This window comes from Mustela lutreola, chromosome 16 (assembly GCF_030435805.1).
Source record: "Mustela lutreola isolate mMusLut2 chromosome 16, mMusLut2.pri, whole genome shotgun sequence".
NCBI lineage: Eukaryota > Metazoa > Chordata > Mammalia > Carnivora > Mustelidae > Mustela > Mustela lutreola.
This window is the reverse complement of record NC_081305.1, coordinates 7,238,272-7,259,185: the sequence shown is the minus strand read 5'-3', so window position 1 is coordinate 7,259,185 and position 20,914 is coordinate 7,238,272. Positions and strand designations below refer to the sequence as shown.

Here is a 20,914-nt window from a genome sequence, read left to right as displayed (position 1 = left end):
GTGTGACCTTGACCACGTAGGATGGAGTCAGGACCTTTCAGAAAGGGCAAAGAGGTGCACAAAGCAACGATGGGGACGATGATGACACCAGAAACAGAAAGAGAAAGGGCAGGAAGGCCAGCAGAGGGAAGATCCTGGTCTCCAGCCGAGTCTGGCTGGCCCACAGGGACCGAAAGGTGACCCAAGGGAAAATGAGCAATTCCTAGTGCACCCCCTTCTCCACTCTGAGGCGTTCACAATCGGGCAGGAAGGTGTTCCCTCTGGTTCTGCACCGGGGACGATCTGAGAATCCCGGCAGGATTACCCACCTTTCCCACATTCCTAGACCCAGAGCCCCTTTGAGAGAGGGACTATCTGAGTAACCTCTGCCTGTTAGCACCTGAGCAGGCTCTGAGACAGAACAGGAGGCTCAATACTGCTGCTGGATAGACAGACAGATGTTGACCTTGTGCAAACCCCTTTCCCAGAATCCTGTTGCCATGAACTCACAAAAAACTTCTTCCTTCCAATGTCGCTGGAGCCAGGCCTTGGAAGCCAGAGGCCCCCCCCTCCGTGTGTCTCTCCTAAGAGTTGTGAAGATCGAAGCAACAAGATCCTGTGTGTGAAAGGCTTTAACACAACTCCACAGTGACAAATATTGTGGTTAGCCAAGTATGGCAGCCAGGGTGTGCCAGGTCAAGCTCTACGGGGGGTTATCTTTGGTGAGGAGGCAGCCCTGTGCAAGTAACCTTCCACCTACCAGGGAAGGGATGAATGCTTATACCAACCCCCCTGAAAAAGAGTTCCCTGGGTGCCCCCATTCTACAGTCCTCTGGGGTCATGCTCTTGTCGCACAGTGGCGACCAGCCCAAACCCCTGAAGCCTCAAGTCACGAATGCAGATACCATCTAGACGCATCAACCCCCTGGGGGCCAAGAAGCTTCTCTGTTCAGAAACCACAGGTTTGTGACTTTTATGGACACAAGCAAATGCAGATGAAGTTTCAACCTTTTTATTCAAAGCAGCTTCTCACAATGTATAAATACTGCATATTAGCACACATGAAAAATACAACTTCTAAGGCACCCAGAAATGTGTTCATACACGTTACAGGACCATTCACAAAGAGAGTGTACGATTTGCTCTAGACAGTCAGCATTTGATAAGTCAGAAGATTATTATCCCTCAGTACTGCACCCAGTCTCGGGAAATATTTACAACGTGGTGAGAAAGGGTCAGCTGTACCTGCTTTTATGATTCTATGAAGTACTCATACTTACAAATATTCAGAACTAGTTAAAGACTCTCCCATGATAACCTGGCAAAAGAAAAAGAGTAGCCTAATTTGCAAAGGTCTCCTTGGATTTTGGTGTGTGTGCAACACCCACGATCAAATCCACACACTCCCAGGGTGGGCTGGGTAAGTTTTTGGTAGCCTGCTTCATTATCAGAAGTTTGGTAATAAGCCTTACCACTAGAACACCACTGCTTCAGCATCAATCATTTCTCAACCAGTTAACAGATGGGTGGTTTCATCATGAATGAAAAATAGAGCATCCCTTGGTGTGAGAATTGAGGGAAATTCTTCTCATGCCAAACAGGAATTGGAATGGGTCCATGAAGAACAAAAGGAGGTGGGAATTTAGCAACTGGGGGGTGCTGCTCCGTGTAGACACGTTTAAAACTCACACAGGTCCTACTCAGATGGAACAGCCTACACGGGTCAGGTCATCTGGAAGGTGGCCAGACCTCCACCTTTTCTGATATGGTTAAAGGCTGGGAGTGCACAGCAGAAACCCCCACCTGACAGAGCAACTTTCAGTGGGAGAAACTCATCTTTCAGAGCCTTCTCAAGGTGGTAACAAATCTTTCTGCATGGCCAGCCAGGCTGGTGGAAGTGAGCAGCTTCTGTGGGCCTTAAAGCAATGCACACCTCGGGCTGGATGAGCCCACCGTCTATGAAACACACACTTTGTTGGATTAATGGAATTCTTTGGTCCTTGGTTTTATGAAAGGCAATATTTTCACAATCCTGTCAACGTGGACATCAGCGAATGACTTCCAGCTGGGACTAATGGCACAGGGACAAACTTAATACCAGATGGAACACTCTATACCCTCCCAACTTCCCGGGGTCCCCTGAAAGAGCGAGCGCCAGCATCAGCTCAGGTGCTGGACCAGTGAGGCATGGTCAGCCCGGACAGACACTAGCTGAGGCTTCAGACCAGACCTCAGTTCTTTGGGCTGCGCACACACTGTAGACCTGGGAAGCCAATCTCCACCCTGGCAGTAGACTTTACTTACTAGAGATGCACTCAGATAACCTGACATTAGCCACACGACAGCCCTGGTCTCCAGTCATCCTGAAAGCAATAGGAAGGAGAATCAGCTGGTAGCTAGGGAAGTGTGGCCAACTAAAAGGAATCATCATTTTTTTTTTAAATCTAAGTCCAAACCCTAGCTGGTTTTATTAGATCCCAGACACAGTGGGTGCACCACCGACAAGCCCCGTGACTTAGACTCACTACAACAGCCCCGGGTGAACAGCCTCAGCTGACGTGATGTTCTTCATCTAGTCTGCCTTTGCCCTGCTAAACTCAGGTTTAAGTATGGCTTCACACACATAGTTCATTGATAAGACACTCAGGACACATGGGAATGCTGATTACGTAACTGAAATTGACTTCAGATTGTCTACACAGCAAGACTCACACGTAAACTTTGTTAACACCTCTCAAGGAGTGCTGACCTCAGCCAGGCTGGCCGGTACCAGGTCATCCACGAGGGACCCGGGGTCAACTGCCAAGGTCAGGAGCAGGAAATGCCATTTGTTCAGAACAAATGGTGGACCAGCAGCCCTCCCTGTGACCATGTCTAAACCATGCGAATAGTACAAAGAGGGCTCCAGAAAACCTGCCCTTGGTCCATTCATATGACCAAAGACAATCACCAAGCTGCCTACCTGGCTCCTGCTGCCGTCAGCTCAACCAAACTCTTCCCATCAGCCATGACTCACAGACTGCATTGAGTCCGTCAACATGGCTTATGTTGCTTGGAAGAAACAACAACCCGTATTACCCTTTTATTTTTCTTTTTTTTTTTCTTTTTTTCTTTTTTTTTTTTTGCAACAAGCTTAAGGCTCTGTTCACAGACTCTATCAACTGCCACACAGTGAGACTTCATGGGGAGGTCCTCAACTACATACGTAGTTGCAAAGGTTGGAAATTTTACTGATCCTAATGGTAAGGCTTATCCACAAATTCAATACATTTTCAAATTATACTTCAAACTCAATTACTCTGACAAAAAGAAAATTAACCTGTTCTCCAACCACGTAAGATCAGTAGATTCTAATGAAAAAATAAAATAAATCCCATTGGCACCAAACCAGTATGCTATTTTTTAAAAGAACAAGTGATGTTAATGGAAAAGATTGCCACAAAACGCATATCCTAACTTACCACAGAAATATAAAAGTTTATATTCTGAAAATATATACTGTATTAAAGTCTGTAAGCATTTCAACCAAAATTTGCAGAAATAACTGAGCAACACTTGTCTACAACAAAAATATACATGCAAGACAACCCCCAAATGGTTTCCCTTAAATATCTACAAAGGCAAAGTGTAGATTTTTAAAGATTATACAAAACCATTTACAGAGAATAAAATAAAATACTTAAGAAATCTCATTTAGAGTCTTAAATACTGTGTGTATTAGTAGGAGCGTCTAAACTAATATGTACAACAGATCTAAGTGTCTGAATACAGAAACACAGAAAAGAAGCAATTCTGCATTTTAAATATTCACTTAGGAAGATTTGAAGATGTTTCTATTTGTTTCTCTTAAAAAAATTTCCACAGAAACTAGATTGGAAAATTGCATGAAAGGGACTCAATTTCAAATTAAAAAAAGTTTACAAAATCTTTTGAACCAACAATTAATGGGAAATGCAATTCAGCATTCAGTCAAGGCTTTTTCCAATGTGGGTATTCAGAGCTGCAGTTGCATTGATCAGAGTCCATTTTGATCATTATTTTTCCATCCTGATACTAAACTTCATATGGAAGAAACATCATCATGCTTCAGAGAGAACATCTCCTAGTTTAATCTATAATGAACAAGTAGAACGTTTTAAATCAGTTCTCTACCACCTTCTCGGAGCTGTCCGATTTCATTCTCAGAGAGTAATTCTTGATGGTCTTTGCCTACAGACATTATTTAAAAGCAGGAAGGAATATGTGGGTACATCATCATTTGTGTGTGTGGTTTCCGAATGGGGGACAGCTCTGACCACCTTGGCAAAGTTTGCAGGGTCCTCTTGGAACGGGGCTGCTAACTCCACTGGCCCCATTACAGGACGCTGGGTGCTAATCACCCAGGGCTAGAGCGGGGTAGTGGTGGGGAGTCTAATGCGGGGTATGCAGGACAGCAAAGAGTGGGTTACCTACAAGGTTCCTCCACTGAGGAAGTACCCTCACTTCCCACCCACAGAAGTTCTTCCAACGCCAAGGTGAATTCTGGGCTTGGGCTGCCAAGACCAGGCAGTTCCTCAAAGCCCTGCCCAGGCTCTGGGAAGGGACAGACATAGGGTGGGCTGGAGACAAGGCGGAGTGAAGAGAAGGGAGGAGGGATTCTATGGGTGGGGAGAAGGTGCTGTGACCAAAGACAAAAAGTGAAAGCCTGAGCCCCCTGTTTTGAGAAAGCTCTTAGGGTAAACCCAGACACATCCACAGGTCTGGCATTTTCCATCCCAGGTTGGTTTGCTAAAAGTTACCTGGATTTCATCACCAAATTATCAAGCAACTATCCAGAAAGTAGAGAATTCAGTGATGCAATCTACCCGGCAGCAAGCAGATTTAACCTACTTTTGTCCAATTTGTGGAACATCCTTGAACTGACTGTGTAGAAACCACCAAAACATAGACCGTCTTTCAAAACACCTCCTGTTATAACCAGAACCTACAAATTAACAGCAGGAATTCTATCCTAGTAACGGTTTCACATTCTTACCCTATCGTTGGAGATCCTTCCAATGGGGAAGGATCATAAGGAGAGGGGCTTTCTAGAGAGAGAGCCAAGGCCGTCTTAGGGATCGCACCCAGATGAATGTCACATTTCACTGTCTACAGGACCACGTGTCCAGCCTTACTGTAGACACTCAACCTGCTCTTCTAACACAGGGCAGATGGAAAACTGTGGCAATAGCCTCCCCCCAACCATGCCCAGCATTCCCTGCTCCACTCACTGTCTCCAACAAGGGCCAAGACAGGCTGGCGACCACACAGGGAAGGAGAAGAGGGAGGCAAAGAGGCCTCTGAGAATACTCAGGGGCTGCGACGGACACGGAACCACCCCACCACTCTTAGGATCTGCTGACCCCCAGGAGGGTTGAGCCTCATGCAGAACACGCTCCTGTCATTCCTCTGCTCCAAACCCGAGGTCTACCTTTCTCTTCCTCAACTCAAACCATCAAACCAACCCCCACCCCTTCTCTGCAGCTGATTCATGGACTTTGGGATGATGGTCTAAATTCAGATGCTGGGGTCCCCCATGCAGCCCAGGGGCCCTGGGACAGGAGACCTCATCCCTGGTTATTTCTCCCTGATGTAAGTAAATGACTAGAATAAAGATCGTCTTTGCCTCTAGACATGTAATGATTGAGACATACTGACGGCTCAGCAGAGTGGAAGCTCTTCCCTGACCTCATATGGAAGGCCAAAACCAGACAAAGTGGTCCACATGGAAGAAATGGATTCTGAAATCCAAGTTCAGACATTTGCCCCAAAGACAAAAGGCTCACTCTAGACAATATGCAATCCCTAGGCAGGACCCGTTAGCTCTTCCTGACGTCATGAATTTGGGACTGGGTATATCTCAGGACCATTCAGGTTGGAGGCCCCTTTATTTCCTTCAAGGAGGCAGAGGTGAAGGGAAAACTCTCCCATAATTTCTCCTAAGAATGGGTATTCAATTATTATGGAATAATAAAATGTCTGAGAACCATTTTACGTGAGGAGGATCTGGTGCAGAGCTATTCCTTTTATCCACAGGGTTCCTTCCATTTACATCTCTCCGGATTTTATTTCTGCGTGGTTCATTGCTAGAATGCACCAAACAGCATGAACCTTGTATGGGATTTGGTCCAGGGCAGTATGAAAATAATATCTGTGCCAACGACAGATATCATAATATATAAACAAAAATAAATAAATTAAATAAGTTTGATTAAAGAAAAAAATTTCCTAGTATTTCATGTTTTTGTAAAACTAGCTTTACATATAATACACATAAATTATCAGAATTTCCACTTACATTGTTTTAAAAATAGATATTTAACAAAAACATTCCTAAACGTACAATATCTGGGTTTGCAAATCACTCAATTGGGTTTTAAGACCAAGCCCTAAAAGTCACACAGATTTGCATCAGAGAGAAGACTGAGGCTCGCTCTATACAACCGTTTTGCTCGGCGGTCTGGAAATTCCCTAAGTTGATCGTCCCCTGTCACCGGACCTGCACTTAACCAGAGAGAGCCTTATAGCCAAGTCTCCAAAGCAGAGGCACTGTGTAGACACAGCCTGAGTCAGAAGGAAGGGGAAAACTGACCTTCCCCTTCCTGGACCGGGATGGTGCATTTCAGCGAGTGGGGTGCGGACAACAGCGTCTGGCAGAGGCCTGGGAAGATATAGCCCTCGATAGCTCTCTGGCCAGTGCAGGGGCGGGGGTGGGGCGGGGAGCCACGGGGGAGGCCGAGTGTGCTGCGTTTCCCATCTGTTATACGAAATCAAACCAATGCGGAGCAACCAAAGGACAGGAGGAAATGGACACAAGAGAGACACCTTGACGAGCTCCCTAGCCGGCGCACACCGTGCTCGGCTTTCGGAAGCGCAGGGCCAGGCTGGAAGTCCGGTGCCCTCGAGCGCTGGGGTGGGTGGGCAGGGCTCTTCAGACTTCGTAAATCTTGTCCTGCAGGTAGCTGAACAGGGAGTCCAGGCCCTTGGAGGAGCTCCACAGCTGCTTGAGCATGAGGCATTCTTTCTCGTTCACACCTTCCAGCACAGACTTCAGGAAGCTCCGAACGAGGCATTTCGACTCTTCCAACACCTGAAGGGAAACGCATAAGCCTCGTTAGCCGGCCCCAGGGGCTCTGCTCCAGAAGAACGGACTTGGCCTGGGAGGCACCAGCTCACCTTCCGAAGTCCAAAGCCACAGGAGACTGCCTGCTGTCTTCTAGAACTTGCCAGGCCCGTGTCCCCAGCAATGCCAGGAATGGGCTTCCAGGCATGCCAAGGGGTTGAGGCCTCGGTCCCCGGCATGGCGGAGTGGGGCCCGTGTTACCCCCGACCACAAGAGTTTTGTCCTGGACCGAAGGGTGACATAAACTCAGAATCATTTTCTATGGGCGTCATGCAAAAGTTTGGGAAGCAACGCTTTCACCTCCCATGCTTCACTCTGATGACCTGCGCCACGGTGACAATGAGGCCTAACTTAGGACGGGTGGCATCACAGAGTAAGAGAACGGAGTGATGGCCGTCAGAGTAGCCAGAGGACTTACCCCACCAAGAGTGCCTCCTGCTTGGGCTTTAGCAGTAAGAGCAGCAGCAAGAACGCTGGCCATCACTGCAGTCGGGAAGATGAAAAATTGCAGTAATTGCGGTGGCGACAGCAGTAATAACGCTGCGGTATCACAGCAGCAGTAACGCTGGGAACGTCAGTAACGTGGTGGGGATGATACTAGAGTATTACGGCAGCAACACCGCAACAAGAGCAGTGATATTAGGGGCATGGCAGTAATAATGTAGCCACAGTAAAAATCATCCCACGCACGAGGAACAGCAAGGGACTGATCGCAGTGACGGCGGGACTGATCGCAGTGACAGCAGCGCTGCTGCAGAAGGAGAAGCACTTTCCCTGCCCTCTTTCCTTCCGTCCTCACGGGAGTCCCACACGGAGGCGGTGTTTTTATCTGCATGCTACGGCCAAGGGCGTGAGCTCCGAGGAGAAAGGCGCCCGTGCTGCTCGGCATGTGTGGCTGACCTGGCTGGGGAGACGGGCGCTGCCCTGCTCTGCCGCAGACGCTGGGTGGGGGACACTGAGGCACCCGAGCATCCTCCATCCTCCCACTGGCCTCCAGCCCCTCTGCTGACGTCAAGGCTTCGCTTCACGCTCTCCCAAGGTGTTCTCAAGCGGAAAACGTAAGACAAGGGCTCCCTGGCTCCTGCACGCCAGAACGAAGCTGGGCTCTTCCTCCTCGGCCTGGGCTGGCAGCCAAGGGGAGTGAGAATGGGCCGGCAGACCAAGGTCACGTCCCGCCTCACAAGAGGTGCCCCAAAGAACACCGGCTCCCAGGTCGCAGAGTCCTTTCTCGAGCGACTCACCCCAAAGCTCCTGAAGTCACCACTGTAGACAGCAAAGACTGCCTTGCAGTGTTTCTTCTACAGCTGGCTCACCTGAGCACCCGCACTGCCCAAACACCAGACTCCTCGATGGAGCTTTGAGGCCTTTCTCCTGCCTTCCTTTTCAACGTGAATGTCCCTCCCACCACCACGGGCCATGGCCGGAACTCCCCAGAGTTTTCGCGCTCACGTGCCCTCAGCTTAGAACGTCTGCGGGCTTCTCTGTGCAGCTGATCCTAGGCTCACCAACCGTCTCTGTTCGCCCAGGGCCAGGGGGAGTCCCAGACGTGGGATTCCCAGTGCTAAAAGCAGGAGAGTCCCAAGCAAAGTGGGACGAGTGGGTCACAGCAGTTAGCAGGAAGATGAAAAGACAGTCCTCGTACAGAGATCGGCAGAGCTCGTGGCTCATAATACGTGATCACCGACGGCAGGCCCGTCACCTCTCCATCACCATCAGCATCCCAGGCACGGTCAGGTTTCCTGGGGGTGGAGCTTACACACAGTAGGTGCCCAGTCCAGGCTGATGAGGCAAACTGGGAGAGGCATTGGCAGGTGGAGGTGGCGGGGAGGGGCAAAGACATGGCAGCGGGGACATTGCGGGTAGGGGTTTAGCGCAGACAGAGAGAAGGGACACTCACGGGTCTGACCCCATAAATCCAGCCCAGCACGTCCCTGACTTCAAAGCACAGACAGAGACACCCCCCAACACCCCAACACTATTCTCCCAAGTCACCTTTCTCATTTCCTAGACCAGCCCTGCGGCTCCAGGAGCGGCCTTTGCTCCCCCTTCCGACAGGATTTCCCACACCGCGCCCAGAGTGACTTTCGGAGATAAAATCGACACTTAATTAAAATCTGGCGCCTCCGCAGCGGCGTTTTTATTTATCCATGTTCCGATGTGCCTTCGGAGTCAAACGGCGATGCTCACATGTGCTGCACACTCGGTGGGTGGAAATGAAATGTGAGGTCGGCGTGCCCTGGTTTCTCTCATCTCCAGGATGGTTTAACACCCTTTGTCCTCATGTGCCTTTGTTTCTCATATTCTTTGAAAACTACAGATGTTTTGTGCTTCTGTGTGTGTCTGTCTGGGACTTTCTTTTAAGGCAACGTGCTCTACCCCAGGGTGTAAATCTCTTCTGTGAGGTTTTCAGGCTGGCCATGTCGGGGGAATCTCTATGAATGCCGACTGTTCATCCCCGGATGTAAGCTCTCGACCCCGAGAGGAGGCATTTATGGTCTTACACACACCCTGCATGACCTTTGGCAAGTCAGTTGGTCCCTCTCAGCCTCATTACCCTCATCTGTAAAATGGGTCTGTTGCAAGGACAAGCACACAAAGACACAGGAACTCACCACTGCGCTGCAGGAGGCCATCTCCTTGACCCGCAGCATGACCTCCTGGCTGAACGTGGTTGGCCAGAAGACCTGGGACACAAGTCCCCGGCTGCACGCCTCCTGGGCGGTGAGCTTCCGCCCACAGAACAGCATCTCGTTGGCCTGAAAAAAGCAAAGGCAGGGGAAGGCTGAGAGCCCAGAGTGCCTCGCACGTCTGTTAGCAAGGCCTGGGCTTGCCGTGTGTCACTGTCCTGCTTCCCTAATTTCAGCTCTCAACTGGGGGGTCAGGTAAGCTTTGGGAACTACCTACAAACATCTGTGTCCAGGTGCATCTTCCTGAGCAGAGGGCCCACAGCTTTCCTCAAATTCCCAAAGGAAGCCGCATATTGACTGGGTGCGTCTGCCCAACAACCCTCCCCACATCCGGCAGCAGACCCACAAGACGTACACTTCTGTGCTGACACCCCAGCCATGACAACGGGTCCACAGAGGAACAGATATGTGCCCTGGGTGATAAAGCTCTCTGTGAGGCTTCCCAGCTAGAGGCGATGGCCAAAACGCACTCTCTGGCTGGCTGCATGCAGAAGTCAGGGAGTCCGTGGTCCCCCACGGCTGTGTTTCCACTCTTTGGAGAGGTGGGTCCGTAAAGAGAGGAGGGATGGAGAACAGGTTTCCTGACTGAGCTGGAATGTGGGACCCCAGCATCCCCAAAGAAGGTTCCACTTCTGCAAGGGCAAGTTATGGCAACCACTGAATTCCTTTCTTCCCGCGTGAAGCCCGTTAAAAGTGTCTCCATCCCTGGAAGCCAGAAAGGTCCTCACAACTACCACACACCAATGCAGAGAGCCGCATCTCTGCTGGTGGCCCAGGGCTGTGCACATCTCTGCCCAGGTGTGAAGGGTGAAAACAGCCCCCGACCCGACCACCTCCTGCCCCGACTTCTGCGGTTTCCTCCACACCCCACTCCCCAGAGAATTTTCGTTTGCTTTGTACTTCACAGCTGTCATGCATGCCCTGGGATGAGCCTGACGGATAAGACAGACCAGTGCAGTCACCACTAAAACTTGCCAAGTGACTTTCCTGCTGATAATTAGGGTATAATGGTCACCACCGTGGGATGGAGTCCCTATGTCCTTCAGGATAAATCCCCACCTTACGGCGGCAGCCACTCCCTTCCCCGACCTGCCATCCATCTGCTGCCCCTCTGTGCTGGGCCGCTCCTGATCCATGTGGACATGCCAGGCTCTCTCGGCTGCTGGATCTCTGTGTCTGTTTTCCCCTTTGTTCTCGCTGTCACTGATGGGTCATGATGACCCAAAGGACAATCCTTCATGCCAGAGCAGAGATATTTGTCAGGCTGGTAATGAGCCTACAGCATGCATTTGGTTGGAGGTTTGAAGACAAATCTCTGTCATATACTTATTTAGAAACACCTCTGTCTCGGGAAGGAGAAGCGAAAGGAAGGAGCAGAACACAAGGAGCCGAACAGGACACACTTGGCAAGAACATGTCTCCGTCAGCAACATTCTTGGAGTTTCAGAAATGATTGAAATAATAGAGAGACAGAAAAAGATAAGACTGGACACTAGACACATTTTTGCCACCACAAAGGACAGGGAGGAACGGGAGTGGCACTGACTCTGGGCAGAGCACAGTGGCCGAGATCAAAAGGGAAAGTGTTTGCTTCCCGGGCTCCCTGCCTGCCTCATTTTTCCGCCATTGGTGAGACTGTGAGCAGCCTCGAGCAGCCCCAACCCCAAGTCGCAGAATCCGAATGCCCCCCCCCCCCCAATCCCAGCTGCGGGCCCTGCTGCGGAGACAAGGTGGTGCTGGTGGGTGTGAGGCTGCCGGTGGTCTCCACAGATCACATGGTTTCTCTTCCTGTTTCATGCTACCCTCAGAGTGACAAAGCCCACACGGAAGGGGTGGAATGGGGATTCTCATTCCTCCAGACTCACTCAGGAGGCACCCCTGCTGGGAGCGTTCTCTAACCACCCCTGAATCTTATCCCAGTGCAGCGGTAGGGCTGCTGGCATAGGAACCCCCCCTCCCCTGGTGGGAAGGCCAAGGTTTACAGGATGAGGGTAGAGAAAAGCACAGATCAGACACTCTTGCTCTGCCTTCTGCTTTGACCCTATGCAAATCTCTTGCCTCTCTGAGTCTGTTTATTCATCTCTAAAGTGGGTACGAGTTACCACCTGGGAGGATCCAGTGAGATAACAAAAGAGCAGGGAAACACCACACCAGCCATGCATCAGTGCCCACGGGCGGGACTGTGAAGGATGGCTTCCCTGCTACTCATCTTTGTACTTCCAAGCAGGTAAGGTAATGCCTGTTGCCTACTGGGATCTCACTTAGGTTTGTGGGCTCAAAGAAGGAGCAACATCTTCCAGAATTTCCTCTCAATTCTCCATGCCTCAGTTTATCTGTAAAATGGAGAGCAAGAGGACCTATCCTTGCAGATGCTCAGAAGAGTGATGAGACCATCCTGTGGAAAGTGCCCAGTGAAATGGCCAGGAGGTAGGAGGTGACCAGTACAAGCTTAGAGAAGCTTGCTGGGATAACCCGCTCAATCCTTGGTCATCAGAGTGCCCATGCGGTTTTAGTGTGTAATGCAACACAGGGGACACGTTTTTCAGAACGGGTATCTCAAAGAGACATCAGGGAGCGTCAAAATGATTGCGCATCCCTGTGCAGAATCTCAGAACCAGCCACACTTTAGTGAGGACTCCCTAAGTCCCGGTGCACCTGGCACCTGAGGGTTTCACTCACTGACCTCAGCCTGCGGTGTGGAGAAGGAGAATCTTGGGAATCTTAAGGGCAGAAGGAGGCACTGAACTCAGTCGGCTGTGTCAGGAGAGCAGGCGGCGACTGTGCTGACCCCACGGGCCTTCAGGATCACCTGGGAGTTACCTTTTGGAGTTGGGGGTGTGAATGTCAAGGCCAGAGACCACATAGGAAACGGAACAAGAAGGATGGGGTCATTAAAACACACTTGAGTTGTTCCAAAGAGCCCAAATTCAAACCACAAGACCCATCTAAGGCTTTGCCAGAAACAAACATAAATTACTGGAGGGCCAAGGAGAAGTAAGGAATGGTGAGGATGGAGGAAAGAGTTTCCAGGAGCATCTGTCACAGCAGAGCAAGCAAACGGTGTTAGAGCTAACAGGAGGTTCAGCAAACATGAAGTCACAGCTGTCCCTCGCAATGGAAGGTGACAGGTTTCTTCTTCAATACTATAGCAGCGACACCTACACGTGGGTGCTGGAACTCTCTAGAACTGGTCTGCAGGAGGCACCCTTAGAGGGACAGGCTGTTACAATAAGATGCAAATTGATTTCAGACAATACTGTCTTTCAGAGACCCCCAATTTCAGACTCACTCCTCGGATGTAGGTCCTACTTTACAACCTACTGGTAAAGAGCACAGGCTCCAAAACTAGATAATCGGTGTTCTGATCCCATGACTGCCATTCCCACTGTGTGACCCTGGACAACTCACCCTCTCTGAGCCTCAGTCTCCAATCTGTCAAGTGGGCTAACAACTATCCTACCTTCCTGGGCTGTAGGAGGACGCCCTGAGTTAACGGCTCTCAGGCACTGGCCATGGTGTGTGCTTTACAAGTGGCCCCTGACCACTCACCCATGGCTGCTGGTCCAGAATCTACAGTGGACTCCACCATTTGCTCAAATACCACTCTGACGGCTCACTGACACATGACACAGCAAGTTCCTTAACTTCTCCAGTTTAGCTTGCCATCTGTGTCATGGAGACCATAACACAGGTTCTCTAGGTGGGACTGCCTGTGATTACCAAAGCCCTTCCTGCTTCTGGGACACTCAGCAAGACTACACTTCCCAGCCTCCCTTGCAGGTGGGTGTGGCCACACCCCTGAATCTTGGCCGATGAAATGGGAGTGGGGATGAAGATGCCCCTTGCAGGCCTGGCCCAGGAAAACCTCCAGGCTCTCTCTTCGTGTCCACTCACTGGAAGCAAAGGCAGGTCTACCAGATGGAAGATGCCTGGGCCGCCCGCCCCTGACCCCAGGCAGTGTGGACAGCTACTACATCTACACTGGACTGCGGCAGAATGAGAAAGAAATTTTTGCTGTTTGGACCCTAGGATTGTGGGATTGTTTGCTATAGCAGACGGTTCCTCTTAGTATCAGGTTGTTGTGAAGAATATATGAGATAACGAAGGCAAAGTTTGCTTAAGTAAACGAACCGAACTTAGTTTAGTTAGCTTAAACTATTATGTGCTTTAACTAGTTCAGTGCTTCATTAAGTAAACTAACTGAATCATGTTAACTTAGGGGAACAAAGTACACGTTTGATAGTGAACATCCCATCATGCTCTCGACCCTTGGCCACACCTGCCACTGGCATCTGGTGCCCGTGGTTGAAGGCTCTAAGATGAGCCTGGCCTCACCCCAGGTCCCCTGGAGAGGGTAGGGGAAGTAGAGACACTCAGCAGCTTCCTTCCACAGGGCGGGTGCACCCCAGGGCTCCCTATTCATATGAAGGGCCATATCCCAAATCCAGGAAAGAGAAGGGGTCATGTTGGGATCCAAAGCCACTTCTCCCAGAGAGGGATCTTGCCTGAGGAACGAAGGGGCTTACCAGTGCGACGCCCAGGATCTGGGGGAAGGTGTATGAGGAGCAGCCAGCAGGCGTGAGGCGGATGGTGGCATAGGGGGTCTGAAACCAGGCCTTCTCACTGGCCCACACGATGTCGCAGAGGGGCAAGATGGAGGCACCCAGGCCCAGCGCAGGCCCATTGATCGCAACAACGATAGGCTTCTTAAACTGGATAAAGGCCTTCACAAAGTCCCTGGGAGAAAAGAGAAGACCTCTTTAACAGGTGGGCAGGCCTGCTGAGACCTATTTGACACCCTTTAATCTGCGGGGGCTGACATAAGTTTCCCTGGGCTGTGGAGCACCCTCAGGTCATTGAAGGTAAGTGGGTACCAGGCAAGTGCCTCCTTCTCCTGAACACCGAGCCAACGAGCTGCAGCCACAGGCATGGCACACCCGGTGGTCAGCGGCACGTTTTCTGAAAGAGATCTGTGGGGTGACCACATCATGTCCCACTTTGTCCAGATGGGCCCAGGTCATGCCCATTTCCCACTACTGCACCCAGTTACCACTCTCTGGATACCAACAAATTGTAAATATCCTAAGGAAGGCACCCTGAACATCAAGGTTCAGAGCCAAAAGGAGAACCAAAAAGGAAGGCGTTACAAGGAGGCATATTTGGACACAAGGAGAGAAAGAATGTTCTAACAGCACTGGCTGAAGGTGGAATGGCTGTTGGGAAGTGTGAACGCCTCACTGTGGGAGGTATTTTAATTTCGGCTGGATGACCACTTTGGGTGATGTTGTAGAGGGAATTCAAGCTTCAGGTGATGGGCACAGGTGATATTTAACCTTTCTTTTAATCCTAGGATTCTTTGATGCTGAATCTCCCAAAGGGTCGCCAGACTTATCAAAGGTGGTTCTAGAACACTGACAAGGATCCATTGGTTGTGATGGCTTCAACCAAAACTGGGGAAGGACACAGACCTCCCTTGGAGGCGTGAGGCATCTGGGACCATGGCTCTGAGATTAGGAGACATTTTATCCCCCTTCCCTTCCTCATCACACAAAATCCCAGTGTGCATCTGTACCCCTTAACCAGAGCCAACTCTACTTTCTTTGCCCTGGAATGCTTTTCACTTCTCCCATAGCTGCTATCTAAGATCCATAAAATGTTAATACTCATCTGGACATGGAGGAAAGATCCAAGATGTCTAGTAAAGCCCACATTCTTCATTATTCTCGGGTGGAAGATTGGGAACTACCAAGAACTCACAAGAATAAAATCCATACTCCCAGCTGTGACCTTGGTCTGCTGCTTCTTACATCCCCAGGCTCATCTCTTGACTCCCTTAAGTCTGCTCAAAATGCATGAGCTGCACAGGCCTTCTGAGAGTTCTTAGAAAACACCACTATTACAATTAGCAATTATCCTAATTATTTCCTTGCTTACTTTTTTTTTTGGATTTTCCTTCCTCTTCAGCTCCTTGCAGAAACACTCAGGTCTGCCTTGTGTGTGGCTTGGTGTCCATGCCTATTGGAGCTCACCCTCAGTAAGTAAGTGCTGGTTAAAGGAGTCTTCCAGAATGAGAGTGAAGACTGCAGATGTGTAACACGGATTCACTTGCCACTTGCCACTTTCCCTTCCCTCCTCTTCCTGAGTCTACTGCTGGAGCACAGTTTCCCGCCTCCCTCACAGTTGGCTGTTGGCCAAGGAACTGAGCACTGACCAATGGAATGTGAGTGAAACCTATGCTCACTTCTACCCCTGAGCAGGAAATCTCCCACTGTGCAGCCTGAAAACCCTTTCACCTTGATGGGCCTGGCCATCTCGGAGGGCCTGTGCTGAGCCACAAGACGGAGGGAGGCTGGGTTCTTGAGTCACCCTTGGAGGACAGCCATGGGCTAATCGGTAGTATCCATTTTAGGTTCCCAAACGTAAGAAATAAATTTCTATCACAACTGAGCCATTACATGTACTCAGGGGTCATTCGTTACAGCAGCTGGTACTTCACTCATACAAATATCCCACTGATTTATCCCTTCTCAGCTGTTGCCATTCCCTCGCAAGCCTTACGCAAACATGTGGGCATCATGGTGATACGCTGGGGCAGATTCCCCTGGGAGAAGCCTGGGGTGGGGGGTGTCTCACGACTTGCGCATTGTCATGCAAGTATGCACCCTTCCCCAGGCGTGAGGCAGCCTGTCTCCTGACTCCAATGGGGCGGTTTTTGAGCGAAAGGCAGAGCTCTCTCAGCACTGCCGGCCCGGTCACAGCTGACCCCCAAAAGGACACTGCTGGACTCTGGCACCATGACCCCTTGATTCCCGGTTTTCCAGGGGCCCATTTCCTGGCCTGACTTCCTAACTTCATGGCCTCAGTCACGGGCCTTAACATCAACTTTTTACCACCAAATGCAATATGGAGCCCGTACCGCACATCGTGCTTCTTGGCAGGGTCCTTGGAACCACATGGTCTGAGGGACTTGGGGCCAACATTCCACCTCTAAACCCCTTCATACAGTTCCGGGATGTTGCATCTCTGAGCTGGAAAGGACTTCAGGGGTGGTCAAGCCAAATCCTCCACTCAGTGCAGGACTCCCAGCATTTGAGGCCACGCCATCCTCCAGCCATTGAGGAATACTTCCAGTAAAGACAGTCCTTCCTGTCAGGACGCCCCCCTGCTGTGGACCGCATGAGGACCTCTCTGACACTCCCACTCTGTGCCAATCTCCACAGAGCAGGCCTCCAGGAATTCACCTCTGCCCATACAATGTTATGGGAGCAGACAGTTCCAGAGCCCAGAACCTTCCCTCTGTGGTCTCCAACCTGAGCGCTGTGCAGAGCAATCTCACATCCCGAGGAGGGCTAAGGAGACCAAGTGTGCCCAGCTCCACCCCTGCACCCCAACACCATCGTGTTTTGGTCCAAGCTGCCTTGTGGGCTCATGTCCTGGATATGAAAATGCAATGCACAGACCACTCTCCCATCCTCTTCCTCTCACTCAGGCAGAAGGTCTCTATCACAAGAGCCCAGTGGACACAGAAGCAAACAGGATATTGCATTACAGACACTGCCGCTCAGATATCTGATCCTGACTGGGGTGGTGGGACAGTGGGGGGCGGGGAGCAGAGGGCCTGTCATCTTCTTTAGCTTCAAAGTCCATCATGCTGACTCTGGTCCCTGCAGCTTCCTCTACATAGCCCGAGCCCTGTGCTCTCTGCCTGCCTGAGTGTTGGGCAGCTCCGATGTGGCAGAAGGAGCAAGAACTCTGGAGTCACGGCTCCACTCTGTCCCTAACTAGTAGTGAGATCTTGGACAAGTTACTCACTCTCTGGAATCCCATTTTCCTCCCTGTCAAATGGGAAAGTCAATGATTTGATCTCATGGGGCCAAATGGGAATTCAAGGAGACAGCGCTTGGCACGCAGGAGCCCTCACTCATGACTACTTATAATATTATAGTCAGTGCACCTGCTGGGGAGGGCAAACGCTGCTCTCAGTCCATTCTCAGTGGTTGGCAATCTACCCTCCAGGCCCAGAGGGGCATTAGGAAGCAATAATCTGCATACGGGGATGTCTGGATTCCACCTGGAGCCACAGGCTACCTATTTCCTCTACCCAGAGCACCGGGGTACAGCTCTCCCACCGCCGAAGTCCACAGCCAAGTCAGCCAGTACGAGACCTCTGAGCTCCAGATACACACGCTGGTGGTCATCCTGGGGCCGTCAGAGGGGTGCTCCTGAAGCCCACTCCGCAGTCAGAGCAGGCTTAGCTAGAACCTGTGGCTGGACGTAAGAGAACTGGCAATGAAAATAATTCCTTACACCGGTCCCAAGTCCTGACTGTGTGCTGGGTATGACCAAGTTTTTCACACGGGTTAGCCGATTAATCTTCCTCACCAGACCACCCCATCACCTGTGAGTTCAGGGGAGGGCAGCCTCTCTTGCAGGATGGGGCTGACAGCTTTGTTTGGGTCCTGGACAGAAGCCTGTGCTGAATGAATCATCTGAGCTCTTCTCACATCTGCTAGTTCATTCAACAAACATCTGCAGAGCGAACACGGTGTACTGGGTCACGTGTGTGCATGTTTTCTCGAGGAAACGAGGCAGATGGGGAGGGAGCGGTGCTGGGGGTGCTGCGGCAGGCCGTGCAGTGTACCCCGAGCCTGGAGGTCAGCCCAGACGAGAGCACACATGTCCCCAGGGAACCACAAGGGCTGTCTGTGGGTTATAAGGTTCTGTGGCCAAAGTATGTTTCAGCCACGCTAGACTTTGAACAAAGTTCTTTCACAAGACACTTCTCAGGCTGCAAATATGTTCCTATGCCTGGAAAATCTGCAGAAGCAGGGACAGAACTTGCAGCGTGGCCCAGAGTAATTTAGGGACAGTGCCCTTCACTCAGGATGCTTCTCTGGAAATCTGCAGAACACTCTCTGGAAAATGCTTCTCTGCCACCTTGTGTCCCAAACTCTGGAGTGTGGCCGCTGGGGAAAGCACTCCGAATCTGGTGAAGTTGGAGCCTCCCCCAGGACTTGGCGATGATGGGCACGGTACATTTTCTGACCCCGTGGGCACTCTTCGCTAGAGGGGCGTGCTGTATGCGCCCCCATCTGGCCCGTGAAGCTGCTCATCCATCTTTGTTCCTTCTAGCATGGGAGAACTACTGAGGGAACTTCAAGAGCAAAGACAAGCTGGCAGCACCCCCACACTTCCTGATTCGGAGATTTCCGGGGCTGTCAAGCAGCTGGGTTTTAGAAAAGTGGCCTGTGGATTCTCTGTGCTATTGGGGCTGTGAACCGCTGGTCTAGGGGGCACCCCCCGACCCTCCCCCGATGTTGTTGCAGGCTCATGAATTAGAAACTTCCACTCCCTTTGAACACTGGAAAGAACTCCCTCTGCTGCCACCCCCTCTATTCTGCCTAAGAGAAACTCGCCTTCCTATGAGATAGCAAATGTCTCAAATCCCACTGGCTGTGTTTCTCAAGACGTTAGCTAATGCATTCAGCATCTCCTCAAATCTGGGGCTTCTAGAAATCCAGCTAATGCTTCCGCTGAAATCCGTTAACCACATGACGGCTACAGCCAAGGCTTTTCTTAGGCCACAGAGATGGGCGCCCCATCCCTGATGGTCCTCCAAATGAAGGAAGCTTACTGGGGACCCTGTTGCTCCACCCCCCCCCCCAACCCTGTGATGAGGCAGCTGTTAAAAAGCACAGCTGAGTCCAAACAGAGGATAAACCGCTGTGGACATGGCCAGGGCTGTCTGTGGCCAGGAAGCTTGGGAGCAGCACACAGCCACGATGCCTTTTCTAGTAACAGTGCTCAGCCTTCTTGTGTCTCTGTGGGGCAAGAATTCTGCACTGGGAAGCACACCCGTGTTTTGAAGCCTACTTCCCTGGATGCTTCTCCCTGAAGAGGGGACTTGGAACTCCACCTGTTAGAGCAACCTCACGTCATCTCTTGGAGACTGCATCCCGTGGGAGGCTCCCACGGCCACATGACAATCAGCACCCACGTGACACTGCCAGGCACAGTGAGACGGGACTCCCAGAGAAGCCCTCACATGAGGCGTGAGGCTCCAAAACACCACATGGAGAAGTGTTCCTTTCCGAGAAACCAGATGGCGTTACCACACTGGGACTCTTGTTGGAGCTTGGAGCAAGGTTCAGCAGCAAGCCTGAGCCCTTCCCAGGATGGAGGCTGAGCGACAGCCCTTGCTGGAAATAACACGCACTTGCTTTTCATAAATATATACAATGGAAGAATATTACTCAGCCCTCAGAAAGGATGAATACCCACCATTTGCATCGACATGGACGGGACTGGAGATTATGCTGAGTGAAGTAAATCAAGCAGAGAAAGACAATTATCATATGGTTTCACTTATTTGCAGAACATAAGGAATAGCATGGAGGACATTCGGAGAAAGAAGGGAAAACTGAAGGGGGAAATCACAGGGGAGATGAACCATGAGAGACTATGGACTCTGAGAGACAAACTGAGGGTTTTAGAGGAGAGGGGATGGGGAGGAGGAATGGGTGAGCCCAGTAATGGGTATTAAGGAGGGCACGGATGGATGGCACGGAGCACTGGGTGTCATTTACAAGCAATGAATCATGGACCGCTACATCAAAGACTAATGAGGGACCGTATGGTGACTAACATAACATAATAAAAAATAAAAAATTAACTAACAAATCGATCAAAATAAATTTAAAATGATAAAATAACTCTGTAAATACTGGGGAAATAACTACCCTTCAGGGTCCCAAAAGAGATACCAATTGTTGGGTCAGATATCGGCCCCAGGATCCCAACTTTTGTCCCAAAGGCAGCAAGAGAGGAGGAAGCACTCCCTACCCTGCTGGGTCTGCAAATGCACAGATGCCCAGGGTAACCCTCCATCCTCTTCCCAGTGTGCAGCCATGTCAGCCTCAAGACACAGGAACACCCTAACCCTAACCTGGGTATTACAAGATGCTGGGCTTAATATAAAGAAATAAAATCTCTTTTTGATCAAGAGAATAAAGTGGGATCTAACCTAGAGGACAAAGGCACCCTAGTTTTGGCAGAAAAATACAGGATGCCCAATTAAAATCCCAATTCCAGATGAAAAACAAATAAA

The 20,914-nt window shown here is 50.6% G+C and overlaps 1 protein-coding gene across 1 annotated transcript in view; it reads right to left on the bottom strand.

The window, feature by feature from the left end:
- Window positions 1–975: 975 nt before the first annotated feature.
- CDYL2 (chromodomain Y like 2) overlaps window positions 976–20,914 on the bottom strand; it is a 171,423-nt gene continuing 151,484 nt past the window's right edge. The window contains exons 5-7 of the mRNA XM_059151598.1: window positions 14,334–14,544; window positions 9,733–9,876; window positions 976–7,087 (exon numbers count right to left, since the gene is read on the bottom strand). Of these exons, the coding sequence (XP_059007581.1) occupies window positions 6,929–7,087; window positions 9,733–9,876; window positions 14,334–14,544 (514 nt within the window). The 3' untranslated portion in view covers window positions 976–6,928. The remainder of the gene's footprint in view (window positions 7,088–9,732; window positions 9,877–14,333; window positions 14,545–20,914) is intronic.